Source organism: Ctenopharyngodon idella, chromosome 8 (assembly GCF_019924925.1).
Source record: "Ctenopharyngodon idella isolate HZGC_01 chromosome 8, HZGC01, whole genome shotgun sequence".
Classification (NCBI taxonomy): Eukaryota; Metazoa; Chordata; class Actinopteri; order Cypriniformes; family Xenocyprididae; genus Ctenopharyngodon; species Ctenopharyngodon idella.
Window position 1 is genome coordinate 17,526,094 of NC_067227.1, and position 15,221 is coordinate 17,541,314.

Consider the following 15,221-nt stretch of genomic DNA (forward strand, 5'->3'; position numbering starts at 1 on the left):
GACTCCATTGTTAAATGACAAAATAACCTTATACAATTCACGCACTACATGGATGAGTACATAGTGCATAAGTACATAGTGTATAGTGCGTCATTTGGGACGCAAATAATGTTTTAGCAGCACATCATTTACCATTTTTAAACTGTCTTGATCAAACTAATTTAGTGGATACTATTAAATATGCATGTTAACACATTCTTAAGAACGTCTTGAAATTGCAGGACTTTTTGTTTACGTGTTGATGCATTTTCTTGTGAAACAGGAAGTTTGACTAAATTCAAATAGCATATTACCATAATACTCATACTATTTCTGCCATATAAAGATACTGAAATCAAGTGATATGGTAGTGTGCTATTCTGAATTCAGACATTGAGCTGGACATGTCAAGTGTGTGCCCCTTTTTTGTAATAAAACAGCAATATGGCATTAGTCACAGTACATCACAGCCATGAAACATCCCCAGCTATCTCTAATACCACAAAGTGTACCTTTCGGAGGCCAAGAGAATCCCATCATTCATCATGTTCAGGAACTTCAATGTAAGTTAAATTCATTAGATACATATTATTTAGTAGTAAATGTAAAGTGTTGCCCCCTTTTTTTTCTCGGTGGACAGGTGAGTATGTATTTTGTAAATGTTTGCAACTGCTGTTTACTGCTAAAAAGACATTTACATTTTTATTTTAAAGTGGAAAATACTGAAAATGTGTACAAAGATTGCAAGTGGGTACTGGGACAGACTCCTTGGCTTTAAATACATATGTGCATATAAGTTAATTTTGTGAACTACATACGTACACTAGAACACGTATTAAAAGTCTTAAAACTATTTTTTTCTTATTGTATCTTTAATGTTAACAAAGCAGCTAGGTCTTAAAGTATGTGCTTTTAATGAGGGCGCTTTTCTGTTTGCCTTTGTACTTACAAGCACGTTGCACTTTGTAAATCAGGTTTCTTGTTTTGTTGACCTACATTTGCATTAGCGCACGCGTGTGTGTTTGACTGCAAGTATGTATGTCAGTTTTTAGTACTTGAGCTCGTGTATCTCGTTGGCCCCTCCTCAGTTAACAGAAGTCTGTTCACTGTGGAAAACAGCCTCACTCTCACTCGGACGCGGAAGTGACGACGCTCTAGAATCCCCCCGTACTTCCGATCTTCAGCTCTGCTGAGACTCATCTAAGCGAACGGATCGGCTCTCTGTCCCAAAATCTCTCTTCAGCCAGCGTCGAGTGGTGACCCGACGCGGTCCGGCAGGTGAGTAAAGTCAGTATGTTGGGTACGACGGGGGGCTGTAAACGTTCAGAGCAGCGGCTTTATCGAGCGAACCAAAATGGCCTTGTTTACATACGAATCCCCGAGCTGGAGTGCGCGCTGGCGGATGATTGCGAATAAAGCCTTTAAAACGACATTAAACGATCTGTGCATTCGCTTAAATAAGTTTAATTGGACTATATGCACTTTAAACTGCGGGATATGTGTATTGAGAAAATAAATATTTAGAAGGATACTGCGGGAGAAAGGGACTCTGCGCATCGATCGCGCTGCTGTATATATGTGCATTGCTGATCTAGAGTAGCAACAGCTGGTGCGGCCCGATTCATATGGAGTAAACAAAGCAGAACCCGCACTGTCCGTACCGTGAGTTTGCAGTCTTTGCTCATCCCCCACCCGACACCTACGCACTTAAACCATGATCCCTAACTCAGCCGAGTGTGATATTATGCGTGCCACCCAGAGTCGCTCGCTATTTATAGCCCCGGATGGAATGTGAAGGATAGACAGTCCCCGCGCGTGTGGGACCGGGCCAGGTCGTCCCATGACTGTGGGGTTCCAACCAATCCGGTACCGGACCGGACGGCTGCAGCCGCTCACCGACCCCGTGCTCACGTTGAGTTGAATGTGCAGAGATTGTTTATTCAGTTGGAATCGGTGACTGTCATCACATCAGCAGGCGCGCGCACACACGCAGAGCTCTGATCTCTGTGATCATCAGACGCGCGGGCACGCGGCCTCCCCTGCTCCTGCTGTCCGGTTGGACTGTCAGTACACCGTGTAATCCGTTAAAACGAAGCACTAAGCCGCTCTGCATGTGAGTTTATGATTGTCTTACGCTCAAAGAGATGCTTGGCGAGTTTTAATACTGAGACAAACATATACAACCTTCAGATAGTTTCCAAGGTGTGCTGATTTGTAATTAGTGGAGCAGCTCCTTGACCTGTGGTTCAAGCTTAGCGAGTGTCATTGAAGTTGAGTACACTAGCAAGGCCACTTTCACCATTTAAATTCGGTCTGTGCTCTTGAAAATAAACTACCAATCCAATGTTTGGACACCACTACCCACCCATAGTGTGCAACAGACTTGAATTAAAAAAAGAATGGTAAAATACCATCATTTTCTCAAGAGGGGAAATCATTTTAAATGATAACCTATTAATCGATAGTACATGCTTTTGTTAAAGCTGTTAGTATGCATTATATCAACTTATTTTTTTAATAATTGTTTAACTGTTGAATTCCTGGTGAAAAACTACATTGCCCAGGATTCTGCAGAGAAATATCCAGCAATCAGTGATTTGCGACAAGCACCAAAAGGACACTTTAGCACCAACCTACTCTCATAAAGCATTGCAAATGATGTAGAGTCTGTTTCTGCTTTCAAACTACTTAAAGGGTTAGTTCACCCAAATATGAAAATTCTGCTATTATTACGTTCCACACCCGTAAGACCTTCGTTCATCTTCGGAACAGCGGAAATTAAGATATTTTTCATAAAATCTGATGTCTCAGTGAGGCCTGCATTGTCCAGCAAGATAATTTACACTTTCAATGCCCAGAAAGCTACTAAAGACACATTTAAAACAGTTCATGTGAGTACAGTGGTTCAACCTCAATGTTATGAAGCGACGAGAATACTTTTTGTGTGCCAAAAAAAACAAAATAACGACTTTATTCAACAATATCAAGTGTTGAGTGATTTCAAAACACTGCTTCATGAAGTGTCGAAGCTTTATGAATCTTTTGTTTCGAATCAGTGGTTCGGAGCATGTATCAAACGTTACGTCATAAGTGTTTCGAAATTTCAATGGTTCACCACTGGGGGGGGCGTGACTTTGGCAGTTTGATACACGCTCCGAACCACTGATTCAAAACAAAAGATTCATAAAGCAGAAAGCTTCATGAAACACTGTTTTGAAATCGCCCATCACTAGATATTGTTGAATAAAGTCGTTATTTTGTTTGGCGCACAAAAAGTATTCGCGTCAGTTCATAACATTAAGGTTGAACCACTGTAGTCACACTGTTTTAAATATAACTTTAGAAGCTTTCTGGGCATCTGAAAGTGTTAATTGTCTTGCTGGCAATGAAGGCCTCACTGAGCCATTGGATTTTATGAAAAATATCTTAATTTGTGTTCCGAAGATGAACGAAGGTCTTACGGGTGTAGAACAACATGAGGGTGAGTGATAAATGACAGAAGTTTCATTTTTGGGTGAACTAACCCTTTAAATATGTGTATGCAAAATATATATATCGTTTTTAATATGATTGAAGCATTGCAAATGACAATCATGGGATTGTAGTTCTTTTCTTCATTAAAGCCTTCAGTCTCGTACTTTTGTCTTTTTGTCCAATTTATTGTTTCAAAAAAAGTTTGTAATATTCACTTCGTAGCTGGTTGGTTTGGTTCATAGCTTATAACTCTTTAACGAAGACATTTTAAAAATCCCTATGGGAAAAATGAATGCGAAACGCTTCTTGATCCAAGGCTGCTGAAAAAGTGGGCAGCCACTGCTGCACTCTATAGAGTGGTGGAACTATGACATCACTTTGTAGGACAGTCGCAGTTAGCATCACGCTGGTTCCCCTTAAAAAAAAAAAAAATTCCCATAGGCTTTTGCATTATCACAAAAAAAAAAAATCTGTGATCAACAAAAGTTTCTGTTACTTACACGTTTTGTCTATCAAGATAATTTTCACAGATTTTATGAATTTTGAAGCCTAAATGCAGTCGCCAGAAGCAAAAAGCTGAAGGTAGGCTATAAGCGAACTACACCATGGTCGCACGTTTTCAACGTCACCACCATTAAGCCTCCGACAACTCTTTCAGTCTTTACCTAAAAACATTTTCTCTAAAAGTTTGCATTAGAATAGTATGTAAGAGCACAGTTATAAGCATAACTAGGCCGTAAAAACGGACTGGGCTTTTCTGTTCAGTGTGATGACCTTTAATGTCCCAGACAACCGCTGTGGTCCGATTTAGCCACTTGTTAGCAACCGTCAATTTCAAGACATGTAACAGCTTAAAAAAATCAACCTTATTTCAGCCATTTAACCAAAAACCCATTAAAAAAACTTTGGGATGGTGGAACCGGAAGTGCTAAAATGCTAATTTGCTTTCGAGTTTTGGCCAACAAAAATGCATCGTAGTTTCACCACTCTTACGCAGCTCTGTAGAATACTTGATTCTGATTGGTCGATTGCTGGATTCAATAATTAAAATATTCTGATAAATATTTGACAAGTAAACAAGCTATTAAAATAACTCTAATCAGTATTTCATGTCCAAGTATTTAAGTAGTTGTATAATACTATAATTATCCATTATTATATTATTATCCCACCAATAATGTACAGTCAGATGGTCATTATCACAAAACAAATACCAAAAATACCAGGATTCGGATCGGAGATAGAGTTCAGTATTCCCTGGATGCTCTTTCTTCTCACTTAATGAAATATTTTAAACTCAAATCAGTAAGCTTTTAGACACTTAAGATTGAGAGAATTAATATAAATTATAGGTACCAAATAATGTTTTTGTTCTCTCTTTCAGTATTTTCTTTTCTCTGTTTGAGCTCATCCCTCGCTCCGGTTCCTCATGAGTGACGGGGAGTGTGATTTCTTCTGCTTTTTTCGGTGCTGCTAAAAGCCCCTGGGATTCGTGGTCCAGTCGGGGGCGTAGAGGAGCAGCTCAGAAGCTGCTGATTAGTGGAGAGCAGCTGTCAGTCAGGGAAAGGTCAGGCCCAGAGGGCTATGTCTGTGGATATGAGTAGCCAAGCCTCAGACAGTAACGAGGAATTCGATGATGACGAAGATGTTGTAGAGGGTGACATCCCTGATTATTATGAAGATCTTGACGATGACGTGGCGGTAGAAGAGCCATTTGACCCGGAAAAGTACCAGTTCAATTGCTTGACGTACAGAGAGAGTCAGAAGGTACTATCTGAGGAAGTCAACAATGTAGCCAGTGCCCTGAAGGTGAGTGACAATGTTTAATAGGTTTAGTGTTGTGACTAACAATATTTAGCTGTATATATGTGTCCATACTATAAATAAAGACTGTTCATTAAGTTTAGTCTGTCAGTACAGTGTTGTTTTCTCTTCCTTTAGGTGTCACCAGCTGTAGCCAAACTGGTCCTTGTACATTTTCACTGGCAAGTGTCTCAAATACTCGAAAGGTAATTAAATACAGCAAAGCATGCACACTTGGGTAGTTGACATGAAAATGTAAATAGTGACAGTGGTGTGATATTCTATACTCCATCTAAAATTATTTAAACAAATGTTTTTCTAATCCTTGTGTAATTACCCATGCTGTTTTATGACATCTGACAGACTAAGTAAGGGCAGTAAGAGTTTTTTTTTTTTTTTTTTTTTTTGGAAGAAATTAATACTTTTATCAAGGACACATTGAAATTGAAAAGTGACAGTAAAGGCATGTATATGTTACAAATGATTTCTATTTTATTTTGCTTTTTTTTATCAAAGGATTCTGTAAAAATATATCATTGTTTCCTCAAAAATATGAAGCAGCACGACTGTTTTCAACTGTAACAATAATAAGAAGTGTTTCTTGAGCACCAAATCAGCATATTAAAATGATTTCTTAAGATCATGTGTCACTGAAGACTGGAGTAATGATGCTGAAAATTCAGCTTTAGGATCACAGGAATAAATTGCCTTTTGAAATTATTATAATAGAAAACAAACATTTTAAATTTTATTATATTACACTATATTTCTGTTTTTATGGTTTTTGATTTTTGATTAAATAAATGCAGCCTTGGTGAGCATAAGAAACTTCTTTCAAAAGCATTAAAAAAATCTTACCATCCCCAAACTTTTGAATGTTATTGTAATTTGTCACCGCATGACTAGGTGAACAGGTAAACAGCAAAAAGACTATAAGGTCATTAAAATAGTGAAAATGCAGCTAAATACTGGTAAAATAATCACTATATTCAAATCATTTTTATCCTAAAATTTCGATGTTAAAAAAAGTGTCTCTTAATATTTTTCTTGTGTTTAAGGTATAAGTCCAACTCTTCGCAGTTGCTCTGTGAAGCCCACACCCAGCCCACAAGCACCTGCAGATCTCTCACTGTGAGTTCTCATAATGTGTGTTTGTTTAGTCATGACAACTGACATTTAAAGCTCTTTTTTTTTTTACATTGTTAACATTTGATTAAATATTGTTTTGGGGGTTTCTTTCAAAACCCATTAAACAAGACACTCTTAACTTTTAAAATGCAATGTCGAGGTTATTAAAAATGTGCGACCTGAAACTTGTTCTTTGTCAAATTGCAAATGGAATTGAGTGTGGTATATGTGCAGTCAGTAAAGGGGTTTATTTTGTGATAATGGCCAGCTGACTGCACTTAATCTCGCTTCTTACACGGCTTGCCAAATCAGTAAATGGACATGATATATTGATTCAAGTTGAATTTATTTTATTATATGAGACACAGAGATTTGAAAGACAAGAAACCAAGACAACTATGAAAAAATAGAAAAAACTGTTTTCAATCATTACTGTATCTTAAAAGCACTTCTTTCTCTTGACATGTCTGTGTGTTTTCAGGCCGGGACGTCACTGCAGTGTGGGGTGTGTCTGCAGCTAGTCCGGAGGGACTCTCTCCTCTCTCTACCCTGTCAGCACTCCTTCTGCAAGGCATGCTGGGAGCAGCATTGCACTGTACTTGTCAAAGATGGTGTGGGAGTAGGTGAGTATACACGCGCACACACACATTGAGGACAGTATGGAGTATATATTGCTGATTAGAGCGATCTGGTTATCTGATCTCCTCTATGGATTGTGTTTGTCTATAGAGATCTCCTGCATGGCGCAGGAATGCTCTCTTCGCATGCCAGAGGATTTTGTTCTTCCTCTGCTGCCCAGCGAGGAACTGAAGGACAAATACAGACGCTACCTCTTCAGGGACTATGTGGAGGTGTGTCAGTTTAGGGATGCACTGAATGTGTCTGTGCCATGTCTGTTATCTGCCAATTTTTCTTGCTCATTTCTCCTATTATTGTATCTCGATTACTTTGCCTACATCTAACAGTCATTTTTAAAAACATTATATTATTATATATTATAGTATACAATTTTTTTTTATACTATCATTCAAATGGTTAGAATCAGTAGGGGGTTTTTTTTGGAAAGAAATTAATACTTTTATTCAGCATTTATAAATTCATAAAGTATAACTAAAACTTTTACATTGTTCTATTTCAAATAAATGCTGGTCTTTTGAATTTTTCATCGAAGAAACGCAGTCAAGAATATAAAATATTAACATTGTTTTTAACATTTATAATAATAATATATGTATTTTGAGCAGCAAATACTGAATACTGGAGTAATGATGCTGAAAATAAAAAAACAGTTATTTTAAATAGTAATAATATTTTAAATTGTAATATTACTGTTTTTAATTCATTTTTTGATAAATGCAGCCTTGATGAGCATAAGAGACGTCTTTCAAAAACACAAAATATTACAGATACCAAACTTTTTAAAGGTAGTGTGTATTAAATTATAATATTATGATGCCTAAATTCACGTAAAACACCGTTATTTAAAATGAATGATTTTAGAGTTTTATTTTTTTTTTTTTGTAATATTGTCCATTCATCGGTTATTAGCCATAATACAGAATTTTGATGACATCTCCAGTTTTATCACATTCTAGAAAAGGTCAGTGATCACTCTTAACCTGCTCATGTTTGTGTGTGCCTGCAGAGTCATTTCCAGCTGCAGTTGTGTCCTGGTGCCGACTGTCCGATAGTCATACAGGTGCAGGAACCTCGAGCTCGTAGAGTCCAATGCAGCCGCTGCCAAGAAGTCTTCTGGTATTACACCATTACACGTGCACACACTCCTCAATTCCTAGCATGATACATGTGAAAGAGTGCACGTGATTGCATGTGTGTTTGGATTGACTGTGTCCGTCTGTCTTCAGTTTTAAGTGCAGACAGATGTATCACGCCCCCACAGACTGTGCTACCATCCGCAAATGGCTGACAAAATGTGCAGATGACTCTGAGACAGCCAACTACATCAGTGCACACACTAAAGACGTAAGGAAGCACACACCGATACATTTAGGATGGTCACATCAAGTATATACTGTTGAGTGTTAGTTAAGTTTGATAGTAACGATATAATTAATATCCTTTTACCCTTATGTTTGGATTTTGTCCACAGTGCCCTAAGTGCAATATCTGCATTGAGAAGAATGGAGGCTGCAACCACATGGTGAGTAGTTGTATGCATTATTTTCCATTACCTGCACACTTTATAGTGCACTTAAATAAAACACACAACATGTGTGAGAGTAAAAGTGAGAGTGTTACTTTATTAGTTTCTCAACTTCATTAGATTTTTTTATGTTTTTGAAAGAAGTCTCTTATGCTCACCAAGGCTGCATTTATTTGATCAAAAATACAGTAAAATTGCGAAATATTAGAATTTTAACCACAATAAAATTTCTGATGGTTGGTATTACTGTTATATATTTTCATTATCATTAAAACCATACTTGATTACTTTGATTTGGAAAAACTCACTGTAAATACTGCCCAGCATTAATGTCGGCATGAAATAGAAGTTGCAATAGTATTTTCTTCCCTAATGTTACGTTTATTCCAGTGAAACAGCTTCTCAAACAAGAAAAAATGTAGGGCGGTACTTGATTTTGTCCATTGGGAATTGATTGGATCGTTGGATGGTTGTGGTTTGCTATTGCTGTGATGTCATGTGAGGGACAGGTTGTCCCTCCCTCGTGCCAGTAAACGCGTCAACAGAGAAGAGATGTTGCTGCAAGAGGGAGGGGAAGTTGTTTTGATTTAAAGATTATGAGGGCACATGAATTAAAAAAAAAAAGAAGATGTGGACAGATAGATAAATCATTTATAATAAATACTGCAATATTCCATAAAAAATAAGAATTGTCCATTTTGATTTCCTGGTGACTTTAAGCAAAGTTAGCAACAGTCTCACGCAGGCGCAGCATGGGTTTTGTTTTGTGTGAAAACATGGCGGAAGGCAGTGAGAGGTTTTACGACAACCGAGTGCAAAAAATTATGTGAATGTATCTCTAAAGGAAATCGGCTGTCTTCAGAAAAAGTTTCGATGGCATTTATTTTTCATCTTGCCTCCATTTACAGTGGAAATTTACATTTAACAGGGAAACAGCTCTATTTATGCTGTTCCAGTAGCGCCACCTACTGGCAGAGAATGGATTTACATTTTGAATCAGCCTATCTGCCCTTTTTGTTTAGACCAATGTGAAAATATGACCTAATTTATATGCAGTTTTAACTTGTTGATGGAAAATAAGCTAGTGTGTATTCTGGAAAAAAAAAAAAAAAAACTATTCAGATAAGGTATTTTGAATTATTCATGGACCAGATTAAATGCCTATAATCATATAATCAATATAAACTGTATAAAATAATTTATCATTTTGACTCATTCCTTTTCTTAAAAATGGTTTAAAGGCTGAAATGTGTGGTTTATCATTTTATAAAACTTAATTTGAACATGTAAAGATAGTAGATAAACATGTTATTTTGTAAGTCACCCAACCAACATTTTTTTTTTTAAATTTAAAATACAGCCATTGTTGTTAATGTTTATGCAAATAAAAAGTGCATAGTGCATGCTACTGGTTTAGACTGAGGATGGTAATAAAAATGAGTCATGTTTTTACTGAACATGTCTCTTTCTCTCTCTTTCTCTTTGCAGCAATGCTCAAAGTGTAAACATGGTATGTTTATTCCCAGTGATTTTTAGTTTCTTGAAATCCCTTTGAGTGGTAAAGTGGTCTTGATTGTAATTGTGTTGTTATGGCTGTGTGTAGATTTCTGCTGGATGTGTCTGGGTGATTGGAAGACTCATGGCAGTGAGTACTATGAGTGCAGTCGCTACAAAGAGAACCCAGACATAGTGAATCAGAGCCAGCAGGCCCAGGCCAGAGAGGCCCTCAAAAAATACCTGTTCTACTTTGAGAGGGTAAGACAAAAATGATAAATCAATATTAAATGAATCTCTTGAAAAAAGGATAAAGACCAAAGACCACACTCGTATAGTGTAGACAGACATGGTGTGTACTGCTAAACATTATCTTTGTTCCAAAACCTAGCGAGCTCTTTAGTAGAGATCCTGACACAAAAAGTTGTTCTAAAAAGTAGGCAGCAACATTATAGTTCACTCATTACAGAAAGGTATCAATAAAATGTTATAATGCTAAATCTAATTTGAAATGGACAGTTTACCCAATATATGTGTGCTATCTATTTTGTTATGCTAAGAGTAGCATGCTATTAGCTTAGCAACATGCTAACTCTGTTGAAAATAGTGAGTCAAGTCCGTTTGTGTAGTGCACATATAGTTGCTGCCTATATAGTGTTCTATATAGGATGCTGCCTGTGTGGGGAAACAAGATAGCTCACTAGATTTTGGAACTGAGCTGTTATCTCATTGAGTTGCAGAAGACAATTTTTCATCTTGACTGTATTTACAGTTAATTGCTTTAAATGTTGATATGAAAGCAATTAATCCTGACATTATCTGTGTGTGTTCAGTGGGAGAACCACAATAAGAGCTTGCAGCTGGAGGCACAGACATACCAGCGGATCCAGGAGAAGATTCAGGAGCGAGTCATGAATAATCTGGGTACCTGGATCGACTGGCAGTACCTTCAGAATGCTGCCAAGCTACTGGCCAAGGTACAGACTGAATCCAGCTGTATTCCACACTAGAGCTGCATGCTTTGGGGGGGAAAAAACTCATTGCTAAGTAAAATTGCAGTTGAGACTTAAAGGGTTTATTAAACACTCGCAGCCTTACAAACAAGCACAGCAAACCTGAAGCTTTATTTATTTATTTATTTTTTTAAACTGCACTTTAAAGGGTTAGTTCACCAAAAAATGAAAATTGTCATTTATTACTCACCCTCACATTGTCCCAAACACGTAAGACCTTCGTTCATCTTCGGAACACAAATTAAGAAATTTTTGATGAAATCCAAGAGCTTTCTGGCCTCCAATAGACTGCAACGTTATTACCACTTTCAAGGCCCAAAAAGGTTCCATGTCAGTCTCCTGCACTGTTCACGTAGTGTAAACAGTGGAGCGCTTCCGGGTTCTACGTCAGAACGCCGGCTCTTTGTTGGCCGGCTCCTGCATCAGCATCACAGCATGCTGCTCGCTGCTCACAAAAAGTATTCTCGTCGCTTCATAACCTTAAGGTTGAACCACTGTAGTCACATGGATAGGGCCCTATGATTTCCGCAATGCAGAAAACGTGGACGGAATCGTGGAATCCAGTCATAAAAATGGAATTTAGTATATAACGCGGAATGTCACGGAATTTGTCAAAATTTTAATGAATGAATAAAAAGCAGGTCAGTACACTTAAATCAAATCGCGATATAGACTAATGTCTGTGAATATTAAACTGCAAATAGACTATTTAAATATGAATCCTGCATGTCTGTGTGCCTCTGAAATTAATGACGGAAGCGCGTTTTCATTTACCTCGCACACACACACACATGCACACGCGCACACACTGAAGCACGTGTGACGCTCGCTGTGTTTTCATTCTCTGTCGCCTCACTATATGAGGAAATGAATGCATGAAATTCATCTCCAGAGCTCCTCTGAAAGTCTGAAAAGTATTATCATAAACACAGAAACTCAAAGCTCTCGGTAACCCGTCAAAATAAAAGTTCGATTTAACTTGACAGAAACAAATTAGTGTTGTACAGTAGAATTCAGATAAATTAATTTAATAATAGATTATTAAAACAATCTTTTAAGGAATAATCTCTGTTTTTCTTCCATGTTTTAATTTTAACAGTAAAGCTCTGTTGTGTAGCACATTGTTTGACAAAAAAGTTTAATTTCATGATTAAAAGATAAATTAAATGGTATGTGTTCGTTTGATTGCCGGAAAAATTAAAATACGGAACAGAATTTCTGAAAAAAACAAAACATGCTTCATAAAAATGTTTTTTTTTTTTTTTATTAATAAATTGTTGTTTTTAAGAATTCAATTAATTAGACATGCTTTTTGATTATTGAAATTTAATTAAACCATTAAAATGGAATCCAGAAAAGTTAAAACAGAAAACAGAATTTGAGGGGAAAGAATAAAACATCTTTTTTTTTTTTTTTTTTTTTTTTACTTTTAATAAATTGTTGGTAAATTGGATAAGTTTCATTATTTCAATTAATTAGACATGCTTTTTGATTAATAAAATTTTATTTAACCATTAAAATTGAGTCAAAAAAATAAATAAATAATGGAAAAAAACGGAATTTGGGAAAAAATAAAACAGAATTTGGGAAAAAATATAACGGATTTCACATGGACTATTTTAACAATGTCTTTACTACCTTTTTGGGCCTTGAAAGTGGTAATAACGTTGCAGTCTATCGGAGGCCAGAAAGCCCACGGATTTCATCAGAAATATCTTAATTTGTGTTCCAAAGATGAACGAAGGTCTTACGGGTTTGGAACGACATGAGGGTGAGTAATAAATGACAGAATTTAAATTTTTGGGTGAACTAACCCTTTAAAGTGCAGTTTGAAAAAAATAAAGCTTCAGGTTTGCCGTGCTGTGAGTGTTTAATAAAACTGTACTCAACTGTACAATTACTGCTCTAATTCTTGGACTAATACTTATTGGCTGTCTTAATTTCTTCATTTTCAAAAGTTAAACCATTTTATTTTGGCAGACAACCGCAGGGAGACCATAAAGCTTCTTTAGACCATAAAGTTTTTTGTTTTGTTTTTGAAAATGGATGGTTTATAAGCATTTCTCATTTCAAGTTTGGTTAGCACATGTTGCATTCCCAAATACACGTTATAAGTGACCCAAACTTACTGTGAACCAAACTGAAAACACGGCTCATGAGCTGGCTCTCATGTAAAAGAACACAGTGCCACTCTTCCCTCTGAAACACTTGCCACATATATTTATTTAATTAAATCTTAACCTTCAAGTCATATTGTGATTTTGGGTTTATTTTGATTAATCTTGCCTTGGTCTGCAGACTCCAAACAAGTGTTCATGCATAAAGGTCTGTGTTTCCACACACTCACACTGTCTTTGCTCTCTCAATAGTGTCGTTATACACTGCAGTACACTTATCCTTATGCCTACTACATGGAGTCTGGACCCCTCAAAAAACTGGTAAGCAACTGCGTTAAATGTGTGAATCTCTCACTGAAGATCAAAGATCTCTTTAAGATCTGTCTTTGATAATGGGAAATCTCATTTTTATTTCATGTAGTTTGAGTATCAGCAGGCGCAGCTGGAGGCGGAGATCGAGAACCTGTCATGGAAAGTGGAGAGAGCAGACACTTATGAGAGAGGAGAGCCGAGCGCTAACGATAGAGGGGTGAGAGATGGAACAAAGACTAGCGGAAGTTGTAAAAAAGGAACACTGGAATTGAAAAAAGCATAAGTTCATTCTTTTTCTCTCTCTCTCCCTGCAGGATCTGGAGAATCAGATGCACATTGCTGAGCAGAAGAGACGGACGCTGCTGAAGGATTTCCACGACACCTGAACATCCGTCCATCGAGTCCACGTCAAGTTCGCTCTCCTCTCGACTGTCTTGCCCCCTTCTCTCCAAAGATACCCCTCCACTTTTTTGTCAAAACTCTACACTGCGTCACAAAACATTTTGTCCATCTGTTTTTCTCGTTTATAGCATCTCTTTTCAAAGCTGTATTTTTTTCCCCTTTTTGTTCATTCTTTCCTTCATCAGTGCCCGTTTTTTTGCTTTCTAATCTTTACTCGGCTGCAGGGTTTGAGAATAGCACGATTGTATCCTAGCATTCACGTACACAAACATTGCATTCTCACATCCCCATGTCAGCTGACATTACACACACGCGCGCACCCACACACACTCAAAACACTCCACCGAAACAACTTCCCTTGCTCCTGCCATAACTTCTGCCTTCCTTTCTTCTCTTTCTTGCTTTCTTCTCATGTTTTTTTTTTTCTTCTCTGGAAATGGCTGTTGATAGTTAGATCATTTAAAAAAAACTGAAAATGTAAAAAAAGATGAAAAACAAATGATGCTGTAATTTTCAACGGTTGTACATTAATACAGAAATAGTTACTGAGAGAAAGTTTTTAAACCAGACAGTGACTCTTGTGTTTTCTTGTGTACACACACTTTAAAGATGTATTTGCACCACACTACAGTTTTTGAAGGAACAAAAAAATTCCACCAAGGGCACATTTGATTACAAATACAGTAAAAATGGTATTACTGTGATAGTATGACATTTTAAAATAACTGTTTTCTATTTTAATATATATATTAAAATAATTTATTTTAATATATTTTAAAGTAGTTTATTCATGTAATGGCAAAGCTGAATTTTCAGCATCATTACTCCAGTCTTCAGTGTCACATGATCCTTTAGAAATCATTCTAATATGCTTATTTGATACCCAAGATTTTTTTTTTATTAAATCATTTAATTATTTTATTATTAATAATATTATTTTATTAAATCTTATCACAGTTGAAATGGTTGTGCAGAATATCTGATATCTAATATCTTTTTTTTTTTTAAAGGATTTTTTTTTATATAGAGTTAAACATTTATTTGAAATATAAATCTTTTGTAACATTAAATGCATTTCTGATCAATTTAATGAATCCTTGCTGAATTAAAGTATTAATTTCTTCAAAAACAAACAAACAAACAAAAAAACAGTGATCCCAAACTTTTCAAAGGTATATGTATGCCATTTGAAATAGCATGCATGTACCACACAGACATTTTCAACCAGAGTTGCCTGACACCAGAATGTCATATTTTAGGAGAGGTAGCTCACTGCAGAGCTATGGGAAGAGCGTGAAGTCCAGCTCCCCCTCTCTGGATGAAATTTGGGCATAA

General features: G+C 36.6%; 1 protein-coding gene across 1 annotated transcript; it reads left to right on the forward strand.

Moving 5' to 3' along the window:
• The first annotated feature begins 1,090 nt into the window (after positions 1 to 1,090).
• On the forward strand, positions 1,091 to 14,455 carry arih2 (ariadne homolog 2 (Drosophila)). The gene is made up of 15 exons (XM_051903791.1): positions 1,091 to 1,257; positions 4,838 to 5,262; positions 5,395 to 5,462; positions 6,315 to 6,387; positions 6,866 to 7,007; positions 7,114 to 7,235; positions 8,030 to 8,139; positions 8,250 to 8,367; positions 8,495 to 8,545; positions 10,037 to 10,058; positions 10,152 to 10,303; positions 10,876 to 11,019; positions 13,425 to 13,493; positions 13,594 to 13,701; positions 13,799 to 14,455. Exons 2-15 carry the CDS (start codon positions 5,038 to 5,040, stop codon positions 13,868 to 13,870), a joined length of 1,476 nt encoding a protein of 491 aa, XP_051759751.1. The 5' UTR covers positions 1,091 to 1,257; positions 4,838 to 5,037; the 3' UTR covers positions 13,871 to 14,455.
• Positions 14,456 to 15,221: the final 766 nt, after the last annotated feature.